Source organism: Galdieria sulphuraria, assembly GCF_000341285.1.
Source record: "Galdieria sulphuraria unplaced genomic scaffold scaf_61, whole genome shotgun sequence".
Taxonomy (NCBI): domain Eukaryota; phylum Rhodophyta; class Bangiophyceae; order Galdieriales; family Galdieriaceae; genus Galdieria; species Galdieria sulphuraria.
In genome coordinates, this window is record NW_005178414.1 from 25819 (window position 1) to 40338 (window position 14520).

Here is a 14520-nt window from a genome sequence, read left to right on the forward strand (position 1 = left end):
AAAGTGTTCTCATTGCATTACATACGAGACCCGGTTATTCCGTCCTTGACTTGGCTTGTGGAAAAGGAGGAGACCTACAAAAGTGGCAAAGTCAACAAATCACTCAATATGTGGGATGTGATATTTCAAAAGAGTCGTTGAAAACTGCCCAACAGCGTTATCAACAACTCAAAAAGTGCACTTTTACTGCTCAGTTCTTGTGTGGTGATTGTTTTTCTTGTCGTTTAAGCCGTTATTTGGAACCCGATAGAAACTTTCACATAGTTAGTTGTCAATTCTCCATGCATTATGCTTTTAGTTGTGAAGAGAAAGTGAGAAGATTGTTGGAAAATGTGACAGAGAGACTCGTAGCTGGTGGCTTCTTTATTGGTACGATACCTGATTCGAATGTTTTGGTGAGAAAGTTGCGTGCTTCTTCAGGCTTGGAGTTTGGTAACGAGTTTTATCGTGTTGTCTTTGATGATTCTTCAAGTAAAACATTTACGAAACCTTTTGGTATTCGATATCATTTTTATTTGGAGTCTTCGGTGTTGGATATACCTGAATATTTAGTAGTTATGCCTGTATTTGAAAAACTTGCCAAAGGATATGGATTAGAGTTGCAGTTGGTTATGAACTTTCATGAATTTATTACCATGTATTTGTCAGCTGGTAGTCCTTTTATATCTTTATTTCATCGTATGAATATACTTCAAGATGGAGGTAAGAGAATTCTCCTCGTGACTAAATCAACTTTTGTGTTGTATAGGATTATCACCCGAGTTTTGGGATACTGCCTATTTATACACCGTATTTGCCATGAAGAAGCAAGGAGCTAGTCCTTGGTTAGGTTTGTCACCAGAATCCATTTCTTATGTAGACAATACAAGTTTTGAACGAAAAGTGATTGTTATGATGGACGATGAGGAATTGGATTCGGAACGGATAACCTTTGTGGATAAAGAATGGAATGAAATGATTCCTAAACGAATCAAGCTGCAGAAATGATAATTTTTCCCGAATCGTCGATGGGAATGAAGTAAGTTGGATAACTTCAACGTTTTTCTAATAAGGAAATCAGTTATTATTCATTCGTTTACTCTTTTCACGTTGGATGAATTCTCACAAAGGCTCTTATTGGACTGTAACTGTCTTATCTTGTTCCGTGTTATCCGTTGCCTTGGGTTGGAGGAACTGGGAACTTTACAAGGAGTTGAAATATTTCCAAACACGTGCTCAAGAAGAAATAGGAAAAGTACAACAACAGCGTGATGAGAACCAAAGACGACTGAATGAATGGAAGCACAACTTGGACGCCCAAATAGACTCCCTTGTGGATGTTGTAGAAGAACAACAAGTACATACCACATCAGATAAAGTGAAAACCAAAGATGACTATAGACAACTTTTGAGACAATGGATAAAATCTTCTTTTGAACAACAATAAAAGCACACATTCTCTTTTGAGGGGAATAATTCTTCAAGTGGTTCGTTCCCACTTTTGTGTATCCACTATGACTGCCAATGTTTTTGAAAACGAAGTACTTACTATGTTACGTAGTTCCTTCCGCAACTTGATCGAAGCTATAGACCTTGATATGATTTTGGATATGGAAGAGTGTTCGTTAGACTTTCGTTTATGGCCTGAAAACGAGCTTTTGGAAACTTCTCGTTATGATATGGACAACGAAAGTAAAAGAGCGCTGGATACAGTTGTCAAGGAATTGTAAGTATAAGTCTGTTTCTGGTACTACTCTACTTAGATAAAGTTAGACTATCAAGTAGAAGAGTTGTACAGACCTTATTGACTTATGCTCTGGATCCTCCTCCACCCAAGTGTTCACCTCAAGACAATAGAGTGAAAAAGTATCCCAAACTATCCGTTCAAATTCTAGTTTCTGTACCATCCGTTTTGAAAGTTTTGGCTGAAGATGAAGACTTGATGGCGAGTTTCTTTGCACGTCTACTTGGAGGTGGTGTTCCTGAAAACTCATCTCCAGAAGCCGCTTCCTATTCTTCCGTAGGTAACGGTACAGGCTCCGACGAAGAATGTTATGTTTCTTCAGAGTCTTCGGATGTTTCTCCAAAGTTGAGAGAGAAAAAGGATGGCACCAACGAAAAACTTGTATCCCAAACCAAACACGCCTTAACTTTATCATCACCTCCTTGGTTGGATGATGAACGCTCTAACCACTTTAACAAAATATTAGAAGCACTATTGGAATATCAAAAAGGCACAGCCTTATTGACGTTTGTAAGAAACTATGCATTTTCTAGGCTTCCTTATTGTGAAGATATGGATGAGCCTACTACTCTATTACATGCTTTAGTGAGAGGAATCCATTTGCGTTCTATTACAGAGTTGTTATTGAAAATGTTATCGACGGGGATTTCTCTTCGTTTATTTTCTTATTCATATGCTGGAGTCGAAGCATATGAAGATGAAAGAGAAGCCAGTAACTTGGATGAAGAATCAACTTGGAGTAGAGCTTATCTTCGTTTTCCTTTTGAAGAGGAAGTGGAACCTGAAGCAACAACATATAGTGTCGATAGTGATGTCGAAGAAGAAGAAAGTCAAGTGCTACAAGTTGGTTCTACAAACCCATCCTCCAAAAGAGAACAAACTTTAGAATGGCTATTTCAAAGTGATAATTGTATTCGACTAGTTCGCATTCTATTGCATCGATTGTATGTTGCTTTGTTACAAGATTTGCCTATCCATGAAAATAGTATAGAAAATAGTACAAATGTAACGGAACCTGGGAATGCTGTAGAAGTATTGCGTGCCATTAGTCGTGTATTAAGTCGTTTGGCTATCGTCAATTTACGTCTAACCGATGAAATGGACTCTTCTCAAGAAGTTGCTATACTTCATGACAAATCCAAAGGAGATTTATCCAGTGCATCTTCTTCTCAACCTATGGATGGAAAGCCACTCTCATCTTTGGAAAAAAAGCAAGATTATCGTAAATTGGAACCGGAAGCACATGTCATCGTAGATCATATGCTTCATATGTTGTACAAAGCTTATGATCGATTATTTATGGAATGGGATTCCTCCAAGCGCATGGAATTCATAGCCCGACATTCCCAATTCTTAGCAGGAGTTCATTTTCTATTCGGTGCTGCAACCAAAGTGTTGGCAGCTTTCTTGGATATTCGATTGGAATTGAATAACTGGGGAGAGCTTCCTCCTCTTATATCCGTATTGTTGAAATATGTAGAGTTTGCTGTGAATATGTTACAAATAGCACCTCAACAGCCATTGTTATATTTGGGCTCTTTATCGGAGAATCGAATCACCACATCTTGGGATCGTCCATCATCGTCTTGGTTAGGTTTACATCGATTGCAATTGGTCAAGTTTTTTACTGCTCTAGTTGGAGTTCCCCATATCGATGTACAAAGTGCTCTCGTACAAGCAGGTGAGTAGAGAATGGTTCAGTTGCCCATACTTGATATGAATTTTCAATAGAAGTGATAGCTCCCATCATTCAGTTGCTTTTCGACTATCCCAATCACAATGTGTTACATTCCGAAATAGAACGTCTAGTCATTGCCATCATTCGAGGAAATACGGACTATGAACTGCGTCAGAATTTATTGGATGTTTTGGTTCCAAAAATATATCAAGGTATTTCATATTTGTTGTAGAAAGTAAAAAACTTATCATGGCTTCTAGTGGCGGTAGATAGAAGAGAAGGAAAGATTGCTCCTTGGTTGTCCTATATGGGACATGTCAAACGATTGGCAGAAGAATTGATATCTGCTTCTGCTACACAACCGAGTTTATGTCAAATGTTGAAGAGAAATAGTTGGTGGTCCACCTTTATGACGGTCAATAACAACAACAATTATAATAATATGTCTACCATAGTTGTTGGTCAATCCAAAGAAACCTCAAGTTTTGTAGATGAAGAAAGAAACGAAACTTTGGATTCGTCATCTTCTTTGGTCTAACCAAACACAATATACGATGAAAAGAATAACTATGAAATATACAGGAAGAGATGCATGTTGTTGTGTGAATAGTAAGAGAGTTATAACTCTCCATGGTGGGAATAATAGGAAAATAATGGTTGATGAACGAGTCAAAGGACAATATCATTGTTTGTTTTTATTCGCATCATATATATATATATATATATGAAACAACCAATTCAGAGAAAACGTTGATTAAGAAAGAGGAGGATAAGAACGTTGCACTATACCAACAAGTCCTTTACCACTATACTGGAGATAATGGCTTGAATAATCACAAGGAGGAATAAATATGATTCTTCGTTCTCCTTCCAAGGCAAGACCAGCTCTAATGAGTTTGACAATAATTAGCTTCCAAACAAAACAATACCCTACTGCACACTTACCTATTCCGATGAAGAAGATATTCAATAAATGCAAAATAACCTTCTTCATCTTCTCGAGTTTCAGGTTCAAAATAGAAACGTGCTGCATCAGGTAACACAAACGTTTCCAAATGAGATATATTGAATCGTCGTTCCACAATCAAAGTCTGTCCAAGACCATAAGGAATCAAGGGATTGCCTCCGAATTGATGTGCACGCAAATTGCAGATAAACCTACCAGTCTTCTGAAGACGGCAACAATAATACGGCATCTGATTCAAACGAGGGAAAAGCAACATCCATCTTCTGCTATAATTCTCCTCCAAAGGCATGTCGCCAGTCACCAAGGCCCAAGCACTCTCATCCCATTCAAGTGAACGCCAACGACTCAAACATTGCTCTTTCCAAAGACTTTCATCGCTACAAAACTCGTACCACTTCTTGCACACACGACGAGCCCTTCCAAGATCATCCGCTTCGAGAAAACGAAGAATAAGTCTAACGATATCATCAGGTAAAAAGGAGAAAGGTTGTAAACATAAAAAACTCGAACAAGTGGAGTCCCAATGCTTCTTTAAACACACACAGCTGTCACTTTCTGTACAAACAGAACCACTTTCACGCAATTGACTTTGATTCTGACGAGCATAAGAAGAAGATACAACTAATAACGTTCTCAGACGATCTCTAATAAAACTACAAGAGCCAGTTGCTAATGAAGGCTTCGAATCCACACATGCAACGATCCCTTGCAATTCTGATAAAATAAAAGACACAGAATCGGGTGACTCTACAAACTGGGTTTCATCCAACTCTTGAAAACTTTCATCTTCCCTATCTTCACAAAGCTCCCGTTGATGTAAAAAGCGGTCAAGGGATAACTGTTCAGAATACGGATGACTTAATCTTTGGGCTTGATATGAAAGGTCACAGCTTTCTAAATCCATCTTCTCTCTTGAAGTGCAATCTACGTCATTCACTAGGAATTCAATGAGTAAAGAAGTTTAGGATATTTAAAAAAACCTACCGTCGATAGGTGAGTGTTCGACTACGCCACTTTGTGAAATGTTTCCAAGGGTCAAGGGGGGGTATTGTGAACTCGTCGCACAATCTCTCACTCTCCTTTCCGGCGCTGTAAGTCCTTCTTCATCCAAATTACTCTCACAACACTCGTTCAAACAAGGCTGAGCTTCTTGTAACTGTTCTAGTGTCGACACTTGATTTTCAGGTATGCGTCGAAAATGGCGAAAGAATAGAGGACGTTGCGGCACACGTCTGGAGCTTTGCCTTCGGTGTGGAAAACAAACTCTAGGGAAAATAGCTTCCAAAGCTACTCTATCAGCACAACCTCTCAACGGAGTACCCTCCCCGTAGGAGGTGTTCTGCTCCTTCTGCATGAAAAATCCCCTCTAGCGGCTTAATTTCTCGAAACGACTACTCTACTTGGACAACTCACTCGGCCTCAATGAGGGTCCCTCGAAATCTAAAAGTTTTACATGAAATCAGCACAGGTCATTTGTATTAGTTTCGTAAAGGAAACTGACCTAAATCATTTTTCAAAGTTCTGCTTTAAACCATTCAAAACGGTTCTCAAATAAACAGGGATAAATGAAGATTGCTTGGAATTTAAAAATATGTTTCAAAAACAAATCAATAAAACTGTAAACAAACTCGAACTTTTTATCACGAAGACTACAATAGGTTCAGTGGTTCTCTCAAAAAAAAGATTGAAGTAGAGAAAAAAACAGCACTTTACACAATACCTTATAAAGCTGTTTCCCTTCTTTTGGGGTTGCTTTAGCATCTTAACGCAAAAACAAAAACAGACAAAAAATAATTTGCAATATCTCTTTAAATATTGCATTCAACTTGGTAAAAAGCGTTTTCAAGATCGCAAGATAGCAAATGAGTTTGAAGTGAAATATCTCGTGTTTCTCAATAAAGAAAACTAGAAGACTGTCCGGACAGACAAGCACATCGTAAATAAAAAATAAATTAGAAAACAAGGTCAAAAAGAAAATGAAAAGAGACTTTAAAAATTCCGAAAAAAAATTAATTGCATAAAGAAATACTGAGCAGTTCAATTTTGAAACACATAGTTTCGATATTGCGATTTCATACCTAGTCGATGTTCGTAATTGGACATTTTCTTTGTTGAAAAATCATAAAAATCCTTCAATTAGTTAATTTTCCGAGCTCGGAACAAATAAACTTTTAATTAATTCTTTTGATATTGAATAAGAAAGGTATTTCTTTAGAAATGGTATCTGAAATTATCGAAAATTATTCATTATCTTTAATTTGTATTGAAAAATACATGACTTCTTTAAATAGGTTTTGAGTAGCATGAAATTTTTGCCTCTTAACTTATTTTTCTCTTGAAAAATAAATGCTTCTTGTAGCTTCTTAATTTATGACAACTTTTAACGTAGTTCAATCTTTAGACTGATGATTTCAGTGTTTTGCGACAAATTTATATTTTAGCATATAATTTTTCCTGCCCAGAATGTCTGGTGTAATGGTTTCTTCAGACATTGCTCCAGATGATCTTGAGTTTCGAAAACTTTTGGAGTTTGATGTTGATGACTTTTGGGAGAACCAAGAAACAGAAAGTGAACGCAGCTCGTTAGACGAGAACGAATACGATGAAGAAACTTCGATATATACATATGCGTCACTTCAAGCACTGTTAAGGAAGCAGGGCTTGGTACCTTCAGATGTTGATACTGTCAATTGGACTGTGAAGGGTCAAACCATTTTCCAACTTTGTAGAATTGGTGACATTGAAAGTGTTCAAGCACTTGTTCAAAAAGGTGTTGAACTCAACGTGAGGGATGCTTGGGATGCCACGCCTCTTTATTATAGTTGCCTCTGTGGTCACGTTGGTAAGCTTTAAACGACTTTTGTATTTTAAATTATTATATTCTGTTATGAGGTTTGGTTCGCTATTTGTTGGAGCAAGGTGCCGTCTGTGACGTGGACACTTTTGATGGAGAACGTTGTTATTATGCGGCACTGAACAAAGACATTCGAGATACTTTGCTAGCTTTTCGAGGACAGGTCAGCACAATTGGCTTCCTTTATTTTCGATGAGGAGACACGTAATTTTTTTAGGTTTTACCACGTGGTGAAGATCAATTCTCTGGATATTTGAGAAGAGTTTTTGAGAGTCTTCAACAATGGGGAGAAGACAGTGATGCTGATATTTATTTTGAAATATTTGGCAACCAGGTGTATGCTCATCGCATTGTTTTAGCCACAAGGTGTCCCTATTTTGAAGAACTTATTCAAAAACGTTGGAGGTTTAAACGTCGCATAAAATTGAAGCATCCTTTGTTGAGTTTTCGTGCATTCTATGCTCTTGTAAAATACCTGTATACTGCATCTTTGGATCTTTCGGAGGAAGATACTTCAGCATTTTTAGCTTTATGTCGACAATGTCGTTTAGAAGGACTCCAAAAAGCTATTCTAAGAGAGTTGAATATTGCTGAAGCTAAAAGAGAAATGAAACATCGTGTTTTAGCGAAAATTACAGCTGGTGGTGGAGACAGTCTTCGCATTCTTATTTACGGAAACAAACATTTGAACAGTTTGCATGAAGATTTTTCTAAACTTGGTTTGAAGCTGTTAGATGTATCCAAAGAGTTTTCCGAGTTTGATGGAGATATGGAAAGTTGTTTGGAATGGTTTCATGCTTGTCCAGGGAATCTCTATGCTGATGTAATATTAAAAGTACAGCAACGATTTTTATTTTGTCATCGATTTGTGTTGATGAGAAGTGAATACTTTAAAGGCTTACAGAGTTTTCGGAAAGATTATAATACAGATATGAGTAGTTATGAGGCTTGGACTTTGGATGAGTTGGATCCATTTATACTTTCTCATGTTTTATATTATTTGTATTGTGAACGGTTGTTCATAGGGAATGAATTGTCGACACAAATGGTTGTTGATATTTTAGATGCTGGAGAAATGTTACTAGTACCAGGAATCAAAGAGAGTTGTGCATCTTTATTAATACAAAATTTGTCATGTGAGAATGCCGTCAGTTTATTGGAAATAGCAGAGACTTTTTCTTTGAGTTCTCTGCGGGCTGCCTGTTGCCTTATTATAGCAGCAGATTTTTGGGATCTTGTTCGGCCAAGTAAAGAAGGGGATGAGTTTACCGATCTATTATCTCGTCTTGAACCCTATGCAGCTCGCTCCATTGTAGAAGATGTTCGTGAGTCAGCAGTAGCGCTTGGCGGTTCAGAAGACCGAACATTCGATGAGAGAGAAGAGTTGGGAGAGCGATTGGATGCGGTTTTCGAATTGTTGGGCTTTACGGATTTGGCATAATGGATTTCTACGTAATGAACTGTGTTTGATAATAAAATTAACACAACTATTATATAGTATGGCTGTACCTAGAAGACGCAATACCAGCAGTCAGGTCAAAGTAGCTTTGCTCGTATGCACAGTTACTTTTTTTGCGATGGGTATCTTTGCCTATATTTGTTTTCGTGGGTTGGAGTTGTGGTTCAGTACCACTATGAGCTTTCAAAATACGCAAGTTTATTTGTTATCGGATGACAACTTTGATAAATTTTTGGACAACGCAGAAAGGGATGTACTGATAACTTTCTATGCGCCGTGGTGCCCATACTGTAGAGGATTGAAGCCGGAACTAATAAAGTTTGCTGAACAGGAAAGGTCGAGAGTATTTTGTGCAGCAGTAGATGTCACTCAAAGTGAATCTTTGGCTTCGAGGTACCATATTGAATCTTTGCCAACTATCATGTGGTTCCATAGAGATGATAAAGAGCACCCTGTAATATTTGAAAAGAAAAGAAGAGATATAACTGGCTTAGTTGCCTTTATGAAGGAGAATATGTAACAGTGGGTTCAAAAGAAATGTGGAGATTTTATTTTCCAGGAGAATGCACAAATCCAACCATCTTATGCTGTTTAGTTATTCACTTTTGTCTTTTCAAAACTCTTATGCTTTGTGTAAAAAGTGCAACAAGGTTATAAAAGGTAATTTACGTGTATTTTTGAGTAGACAAAAGAAGAAGGAGTCTTTCAGAGCGGTGTTTTTGGCAGCTAATACCAAAGACTTGTCTCCCGTAGCTCCGGTGCAGACCCAAGCTTGGAGTGAAAGTGAAACTACTAAAGTACACAAGAAAATTGTCCTTTTAGGCTCTACTGGTTCTATTGGAACACAAACTTTGGAAATTGTGGATGCTTGTTCAGAAAATTTCCAAGTGGTGGGTCTGGCTTGTGGAGGCTCACGTTTGGATCAGTTTGTGTCTCAGATTCGTAAATATCGGCCGAAGATTGTTGCAGTATTTGATACTACCCAATTACAAAGGCTGCATACTTTGTTAAAGGACTTGGACTATGATTGTCAAATAGGTGGTGGTGAACAAGGCTTGGTTGATTGTGCTTGCTTCCCAGAAAGTGACTTGGTTGTGACTGGAATTGTGGGTTGTGCTGGTCTTATTCCAACAGTGGCTGCCATAAAAGCAGGAAAGGACATTTGTTTGGCAAATAAAGAGACTTTGATAGCTGGAGGTCCTGTAATTGCTCCTTTGGTGGAAAAACACCGAGTCAATGTCTTACCTGCAGATTCGGAGCACTCTGCAATTTTCCAATGCTTGCAAGGAGTACCAAGTGGTGCCCTATCCAAGATCATTTTGACTGCATCAGGTGGAGGTGAGCTAAGAAGAATTGATCATTCGACATGTTTTGAACTGTTTCTTTAGCATTTCGAGACACACCATTAGAAGACTTACATTACGTTACTCTAAACGATGCTTTGAAACATCCCAATTGGACTATGGGAGCTAAGATAACTATCGATTCCGCCACTTTAATGAACAAAGGATTAGAAGTTATTGAAGCGCATTTCCTATTCGGTACAGCATACGACAATATTCAAGTAGTCATTCACCCTCAAAGTATTGTTCATTCGATGATAGAGTTATGTGATACTTCTGTAATTGCACAAATGGGATGGCCGGATATGCGTCTTCCTTTATTATATGCGATGAGCTGGCCACATCGTCTCTTTCTGCCTTACTCTTCTCTTGACTTGGTTAAAGTAGGCACACTCTCTTTTAAGGAACCTGACAGAAACAAATATCCTTGTCTAGATTTGGCTTATGAAGCAGGGAAGAGAGGTGGAACAATGCCTGCAGTATTGAATGCTGCAAATGAAGAAGCTGTCTTCAGATTTAGAAACAATGAAATCAGTTATCTTGAAATAGCAAAAGTTATTGAACATACAATGAGTCATCATGAGACTGGACTATTCGTTGAGCGTCCCTCATTGGACGATATATTATACGCAGATCAATGGGCACGCAAAACTGCTCGAGACTTTTCTCCAAAGCTTCATTTCATGAAACATTCCGCCGTTGCTTAATATGGATAATTTTTTTTTCAAAATGATATTGTTTTGTATATTTTTATATGAGTTATTCGTTGTTGTCTTGGTCTAATTCTCTTAAGCACTCCATTATTCGCTCTTGCAACATACTAAGCTTCAATTTGGCTTCTTCCTTACTGGTCCCACTTATTTTATGCAAAGTTTGAGGAGTAGACAAGTCAATCTTGGCTCCACTTCGTAACTGGATTTGTAGTGGAATATCTAGTTCGGAATAGGTCTCCAGTCCGTCACTTACTCGATTCGTTGTAGTTTGTGCAGGCGTCATATGTGATGCTCTCATTTCTTGCAAAAGTTTCGAAATGCTCTTATGCTCAGGTTCTGATTCTTTGGTTCCTTTTTGTTCACTTTGTAAGTTCTTTTTCCCTTTTGTTTGGATATTTCTGGGAGTTGCATTTTGTAGTCGCTGCTTTGTCTCTTCATTGACCCTTTCAGTTTCGGTTGTTACTATATTTGCTACTAACTTTCTCCTCCTTCTCATCACGGCAGATGCTGGTGTAGATGCCCATATATTTATATCGTCTGTTTCATGTCGATCTGTTGTAAGTGACTGTACAGAAGGCCTTGTAGCAGTTGGAGGAAGGGGAGGCTTTCTTCTTTTATTTTCAGTATCTTTGATTGAGGATTCAGGTTCATTCTTGGTTTTTCTCTTTTTCACTCCGCTTCTTAGCTGTCTTTTAATACCCGTTTTGATTTCTGTCATTAGGAATGTCGATACATCTTCTCGATATTGTTGACGAAAGTCCGCCAGTGACATCTCACGGACTTTCTTAGGTATCTTCACGAGTTGAACAGCCATACAATTCTGTAGAGTCACTGCGTGTGCTTCTGCCAACTCTTGCAACCCGCGTATCTTTGCTTGAAATTCCAACTCGAATTCGTCGAGGATTGAGTTGATTTTATTTCGAAACTCTTCCTTCTTATCTATTTGAGTCTCTGGAGGCAAGTTTTCTTTACTGGTAGATAAATTTGTTTGTTGTGCGTCTACATTGGAAGAATCATTCGACGTGCTTTTGCTATTTGTCTGTCTCTTCCGTCCCACCATACTTGTCTACAAAAAGTATCCGATAAGAGAAACAAAACAACTTTCACCCACTTCCAAAAATTTTGTTTCAAAATTGGAAAGAGCGGGCTGTGACGACGGGACTTGCTATAATTATTTGGGAGGGGAGACACAACACTCGATCCATTGTAAGTCAGAAGGTTCCAGAGTAGAATGAAAATGACCAAGGAAAGAACGAAGAGGTATCCAATATGATCATTTGTTGATTTCAATAGAAAAAGAAAAGTTACTAGTTGGTAGAAACCGTAGTTATAATGGATCTCACTCGAAGAATAAAATGAACATTTCAAGAGATGAGTTGTAGGAAAACGATATTTTTAAAGTAAACATATGAAAGTTTCTTGCAGAAAGTCACGACTCTTTCATCCATAATAGACAGAATGACTCCCTCTTCTTCTCATCCACATTCAACGACATCGATTTACTTTGCATTGGTTGTTGTCTTTGGGTGGGACTGTTGATTAGTCGTCACTATTTGTTGGAAACTTTACAGAAACGACCATGGGTCTCTCCATCTCTAAGTTGTTATCACGTTTGTTCGGAAAGAAGGAAATGAGAATCCTCATGGTTGGTCTCGACGCTGCCGGAAAAACTACCATCCTGTATAAGCTCAAGCTCGGCGAAATCGTCACCACGATCCCTACTATCGGTTAGAAAGCTATTCGGTGACCTGTTGAAAGTGGGGTTTACTTGATCTTTAGGTTTTAACGTGGAAACCGTGGAATACAAAAATATCAGTTTTACAGTGTGGGACGTTGGTGGCCAAGATAAGGTAAGCACCCCTGCGTTTTTTGACCGTTTGAAACCCGAGTTTTTCTTAATTTTTAACTAGATTCGTCCACTGTGGCGCCATTATTTCCAAAATACCCAAGGCATCATATTTGTAGTGGATAGCAACGACAGGGAGCGCTTTCCAGAAGCACGTGAAGAACTCCACAAAATGTTGTCAGAGGTAAGGTTTTCAAGTGGGAGTGATGACGTAATGTTTACTAACGTCCTTTTTGTGGTCAGGAAGAGTTGAGAGACGCTGTTTTGTTGGTTTTTGCTAACAAACAGGATTTGCCCAACGCAGCTTCCACAGCTGAAATAGTAAACGCTCTTGCACTGCCGTCGTTGAGGAACAGAACTTGGTTTATTATGTCTTGTTGTGCAACCAACGGTGATGGACTTTTTGAAGGACTGGATTGGTTATCTGAACAACTTTCCCACCGTTAAAAAAGACAATTTTTTAGTTTATAACTTTTCCTTCAACACTGTATATTCGCAAAAGTAGGAAAGAAGCACTCGTTGAAATATTCCAATTACCCCGACTATTTCATATGAACCGATCACTTTTCATCAACCCAAGTCACCTCATTTCATTTCTTTCATCCTCTAACAAGGACTTCATCAAATGAATCAAGTTACTTAACCCAAACAAATAACCATCATTCTGCTGCTCTTCAACACAACGTTGTGTATGTGCAAAATCAATCATTCGCACATCCGAAATAGGACAGGTAGCCATCTCATCACCTTCATATACAAATAGTAAGGAGGAGGAATAAAAATTAAAATAATGTTGGTTCTCCAAATGTTGATAAAGCCATTGAAGCTTTGAAAGAAACTGTTCAATGATATCAACTCGCAAAAGTACTCCATTATGAAAAAATTCAAAAAGTTCATTCTTCAACTCATGAGACTTCAACTGACGGCCGTAGTATTTGTCATGAAATAAAAAAGTATGCGATGGCAGTTTATACACTTGCATGCCTGTAAAACGAATTCCAGTAGAAGATGAGGTCGTTTTTGTTGCTTTTTCTATATGTGCTTTCTTCTTTTCTTCAGTAGCATCATCATCGTAATGTCTTGTACCCATCTTACAGTCCAAAACACAGGGCTTCTTCAAATGACAAGTGAGGTCTTCAAGAATAATAAACGACTTGACTTCGTCTTCCTTTTGTAGCTCTTTCAATAAACAAGCTCTCGCCCAAGGATTGGTGTCCATGACCAGCTCTCCTACTTGGTCTTTCCAAATATTTCTCTCACTATCTTTCCTGTCTATGTGTAGAACCGTATTCACAGGCACCGAAGAGGTCTGTGAAAAGGGCGTCACTTGGTTTTCCAGTATTCTCTTTGCCTTTGCTTGGGTCTTACGTTGACCAAAATACTTGGGAGTTACTGTACGAAGCCATTCAAGCTCTGAAGGCAAGTTGTCACTATAAATGAAGTTATAAAAGTCTATTTCCTTCTTTGCAGCAGGTTTCAAAACACGGCCTCTTTCAAAACTCGAGAGTGCGCCATGGCCACCTACTTGGTGAGGATAAGGAATGCCTTGAGAAAAAGCTTCCTCGCTACTTGTTCCAGAGTAGTTATCTTCGGCTTCTTCCACTCTTTCCAACTCTGGTGAATTAGGTTTGTCATTTTGGCAACCTTCCAAAATACGGGTCATAGGTCCTGTAGAAACCCTTTTCAATCCAGGTTTCGGTCCTTGTGTCGAAGAAGAAGGGGACGAAATAAATGCTTCTTCAGTAGTTGAAAGAAACGTTGCATCCGAATAAATGGTTTCGTTGGCAAAAAAGTGCTCCGAGGAACATAAAGTGGCTGGTGTTGTTTGGTGTTCTCGTTGTTGACTTAACTTGGCTAGTGCCTCCAAGCAGGTCGTACTTTTCTGGTCCATGACTCCAAAGTTTTACTTCACTATCTAAAAGAAAACGTCCTACTCT

The 14520-nt window shown here is 38.4% G+C and overlaps 9 protein-coding genes across 9 annotated transcripts; 6 read left to right on the top strand and 3 right to left on the bottom strand.

Annotated features, from left to right (window-relative positions):
- Positions 1-182: 182 nt before the first annotated feature.
- Positions 183-1493, top strand: Gasu_57380 (mRNA (guanine-N7-)-methyltransferase). Its single transcript, XM_005703080.1, has 2 exons — positions 183-702; positions 749-1493. Exons 1-2 carry the CDS (start codon positions 282-284, stop codon positions 985-987), a joined length of 660 nt encoding a protein of 219 aa, XP_005703137.1. The 5' UTR covers positions 183-281; the 3' UTR covers positions 988-1493.
- Positions 1494-1502: 9 nt separating this feature from the next.
- Gasu_57390 (uncharacterized protein) lies at positions 1503-4003 on the top strand. The gene is made up of 4 exons (XM_005703081.1): positions 1503-1705; positions 1753-3404; positions 3455-3613; positions 3662-4003. The coding sequence occupies exons 1-4, from the start codon at positions 1530-1532 to the stop codon at positions 3937-3939; spliced, it is 2265 nt and encodes a 754-aa protein (XP_005703138.1). The 5' UTR covers positions 1503-1529; the 3' UTR covers positions 3940-4003.
- A 14-nt stretch (positions 4004-4017) lies between these two features.
- On the bottom strand, positions 4018-5762 carry Gasu_57400 (F-box family). Its single transcript, XM_005703082.1, has 3 exons — positions 5353-5762; positions 4347-5304; positions 4018-4288 (listed from the first exon to the last, which is right to left on the bottom strand). Exons 1-3 carry the CDS (start codon positions 5720-5722, stop codon positions 4156-4158), a joined length of 1461 nt encoding a protein of 486 aa, XP_005703139.1. The 5' UTR covers positions 5723-5762; the 3' UTR covers positions 4018-4155.
- Positions 5763-6812: 1050 nt separating this feature from the next.
- On the top strand, positions 6813-8697 carry Gasu_57410 (uncharacterized protein). The gene is made up of 3 exons (XM_005703083.1): positions 6813-7210; positions 7261-7385; positions 7440-8697. Exons 1-3 carry the CDS (start codon positions 6832-6834, stop codon positions 8661-8663), a joined length of 1728 nt encoding a protein of 575 aa, XP_005703140.1. The 5' UTR covers positions 6813-6831; the 3' UTR covers positions 8664-8697.
- Positions 8698-8702: 5 nt separating this feature from the next.
- Positions 8703-9234, top strand: Gasu_57420 (protein disulfide isomerase). The gene has a single exon (XM_005703084.1). It carries the CDS (start codon positions 8722-8724, stop codon positions 9199-9201), a length of 480 nt encoding a protein of 159 aa, XP_005703141.1. The 5' UTR covers positions 8703-8721; the 3' UTR covers positions 9202-9234.
- Positions 9235-9242: 8 nt separating this feature from the next.
- On the top strand, positions 9243-10753 carry Gasu_57430 (1-deoxy-D-xylulose-5-phosphate reductoisomerase). Its single transcript, XM_005703085.1, has 2 exons — positions 9243-10019; positions 10070-10753. Exons 1-2 carry the CDS (start codon positions 9245-9247, stop codon positions 10729-10731), a joined length of 1437 nt encoding a protein of 478 aa, XP_005703142.1. The 5' UTR covers positions 9243-9244; the 3' UTR covers positions 10732-10753.
- A 5-nt stretch (positions 10754-10758) lies between these two features.
- Positions 10759-11892, bottom strand: Gasu_57440 (uncharacterized protein). The gene has a single exon (XM_005703086.1). The coding sequence runs from the start codon at positions 11795-11797 to the stop codon at positions 10784-10786; it is 1014 nt and encodes a 337-aa protein (XP_005703143.1). The 5' UTR covers positions 11798-11892; the 3' UTR covers positions 10759-10783.
- Positions 11893-12202: 310 nt separating this feature from the next.
- On the top strand, positions 12203-13053 carry Gasu_57450 (ADP-ribosylation factor). Its single transcript, XM_005703087.1, has 4 exons — positions 12203-12464; positions 12517-12587; positions 12648-12767; positions 12827-13053. Exons 1-4 carry the CDS (start codon positions 12317-12319, stop codon positions 13028-13030), a joined length of 543 nt encoding a protein of 180 aa, XP_005703144.1. The 5' UTR covers positions 12203-12316; the 3' UTR covers positions 13031-13053.
- A 3-nt stretch (positions 13054-13056) lies between these two features.
- On the bottom strand, positions 13057-14482 carry Gasu_57460 (inositol-hexakisphosphate kinase). Its single transcript, XM_005703088.1, has one exon. It carries the CDS (start codon positions 14472-14474, stop codon positions 13164-13166), a length of 1311 nt encoding a protein of 436 aa, XP_005703145.1. The 5' UTR covers positions 14475-14482; the 3' UTR covers positions 13057-13163.
- Between the last annotated feature and the right edge of the window lie 38 nt (positions 14483-14520).

What these genes read in the sequence shown, in the direction of transcription:
- Gasu_57450 (XM_005703087.1), top strand. Translation starts at nt 12,317, where the DNA reads ATGGGTCTCTCCATCTCTAAGTTGTTATCACGTTTGTTCGGAAAGAAG. An exon ending in ACGTTGGTGGCCAAGATAAG is followed by an intron (nt 12,588 to 12,647) that starts GTAAGCACCCCT and finishes ATTTTTAACTAG; the next exon opens with ATTCGTCCACTGTGGCGCCA. An exon ending in TCCACAAAATGTTGTCAGAG is followed by an intron (nt 12,768 to 12,826) that starts GTAAGGTTTTCA and finishes TTTTGTGGTCAG; the next exon opens with GAAGAGTTGAGAGACGCTGT.
- Gasu_57400 (XM_005703082.1), bottom strand. Translation starts at nt 5,722, where the DNA reads ATGCAGAAGGAGCAGAACACCTCCTACGGGGAGGGTACTCCGTTGAGA. An exon ending in CGAACACTCACCTATCGACG is followed by an intron (nt 5,305 to 5,352) that starts GTAGGTTTTTTT and finishes TTGAATTCCTAG; the next exon opens with TGAATGACGTAGATTGCACT. An exon ending in TATCTTCTTCATCGGAATAG is followed by an intron (nt 4,289 to 4,346) that starts GTAAGTGTGCAG and finishes CAAACTCATTAG; the next exon opens with AGCTGGTCTTGCCTTGGAAG.
- Gasu_57410 (XM_005703083.1), top strand. Translation starts at nt 6,832, where the DNA reads ATGTCTGGTGTAATGGTTTCTTCAGACATTGCTCCAGATGATCTTGAG. An exon ending in TTGCCTCTGTGGTCACGTTG is followed by an intron (nt 7,211 to 7,260) that starts GTAAGCTTTAAA and finishes TTCTGTTATGAG; the next exon opens with GTTTGGTTCGCTATTTGTTG. An exon ending in TGCTAGCTTTTCGAGGACAG is followed by an intron (nt 7,386 to 7,439) that starts GTCAGCACAATT and finishes TAATTTTTTTAG; the next exon opens with GTTTTACCACGTGGTGAAGA.
- Gasu_57460 (XM_005703088.1), bottom strand. Translation starts at nt 14,474, where the DNA reads ATGGACCAGAAAAGTACGACCTGCTTGGAGGCACTAGCCAAGTTAAGT.
- Gasu_57420 (XM_005703084.1), top strand. Translation starts at nt 8,722, where the DNA reads ATGGCTGTACCTAGAAGACGCAATACCAGCAGTCAGGTCAAAGTAGCT.
- Gasu_57430 (XM_005703085.1), top strand. Translation starts at nt 9,245, where the DNA reads ATGCACAAATCCAACCATCTTATGCTGTTTAGTTATTCACTTTTGTCT. An exon ending in TTTGACTGCATCAGGTGGAG is followed by an intron (nt 10,020 to 10,069) that starts GTGAGCTAAGAA and finishes CTGTTTCTTTAG; the next exon opens with CATTTCGAGACACACCATTA.
- Gasu_57440 (XM_005703086.1), bottom strand. Translation starts at nt 11,797, where the DNA reads ATGGTGGGACGGAAGAGACAGACAAATAGCAAAAGCACGTCGAATGAT.
- Gasu_57380 (XM_005703080.1), top strand. Translation starts at nt 282, where the DNA reads ATGCATTATGCTTTTAGTTGTGAAGAGAAAGTGAGAAGATTGTTGGAA. An exon ending in GAATATACTTCAAGATGGAG is followed by an intron (nt 703 to 748) that starts GTAAGAGAATTC and finishes TGTGTTGTATAG; the next exon opens with GATTATCACCCGAGTTTTGG.
- Gasu_57390 (XM_005703081.1), top strand. Translation starts at nt 1,530, where the DNA reads ATGTTACGTAGTTCCTTCCGCAACTTGATCGAAGCTATAGACCTTGAT. An exon ending in AAGTGCTCTCGTACAAGCAG is followed by an intron (nt 3,405 to 3,454) that starts GTGAGTAGAGAA and finishes AATTTTCAATAG; the next exon opens with AAGTGATAGCTCCCATCATT. An exon ending in GGTTCCAAAAATATATCAAG is followed by an intron (nt 3,614 to 3,661) that starts GTATTTCATATT and finishes CATGGCTTCTAG; the next exon opens with TGGCGGTAGATAGAAGAGAA.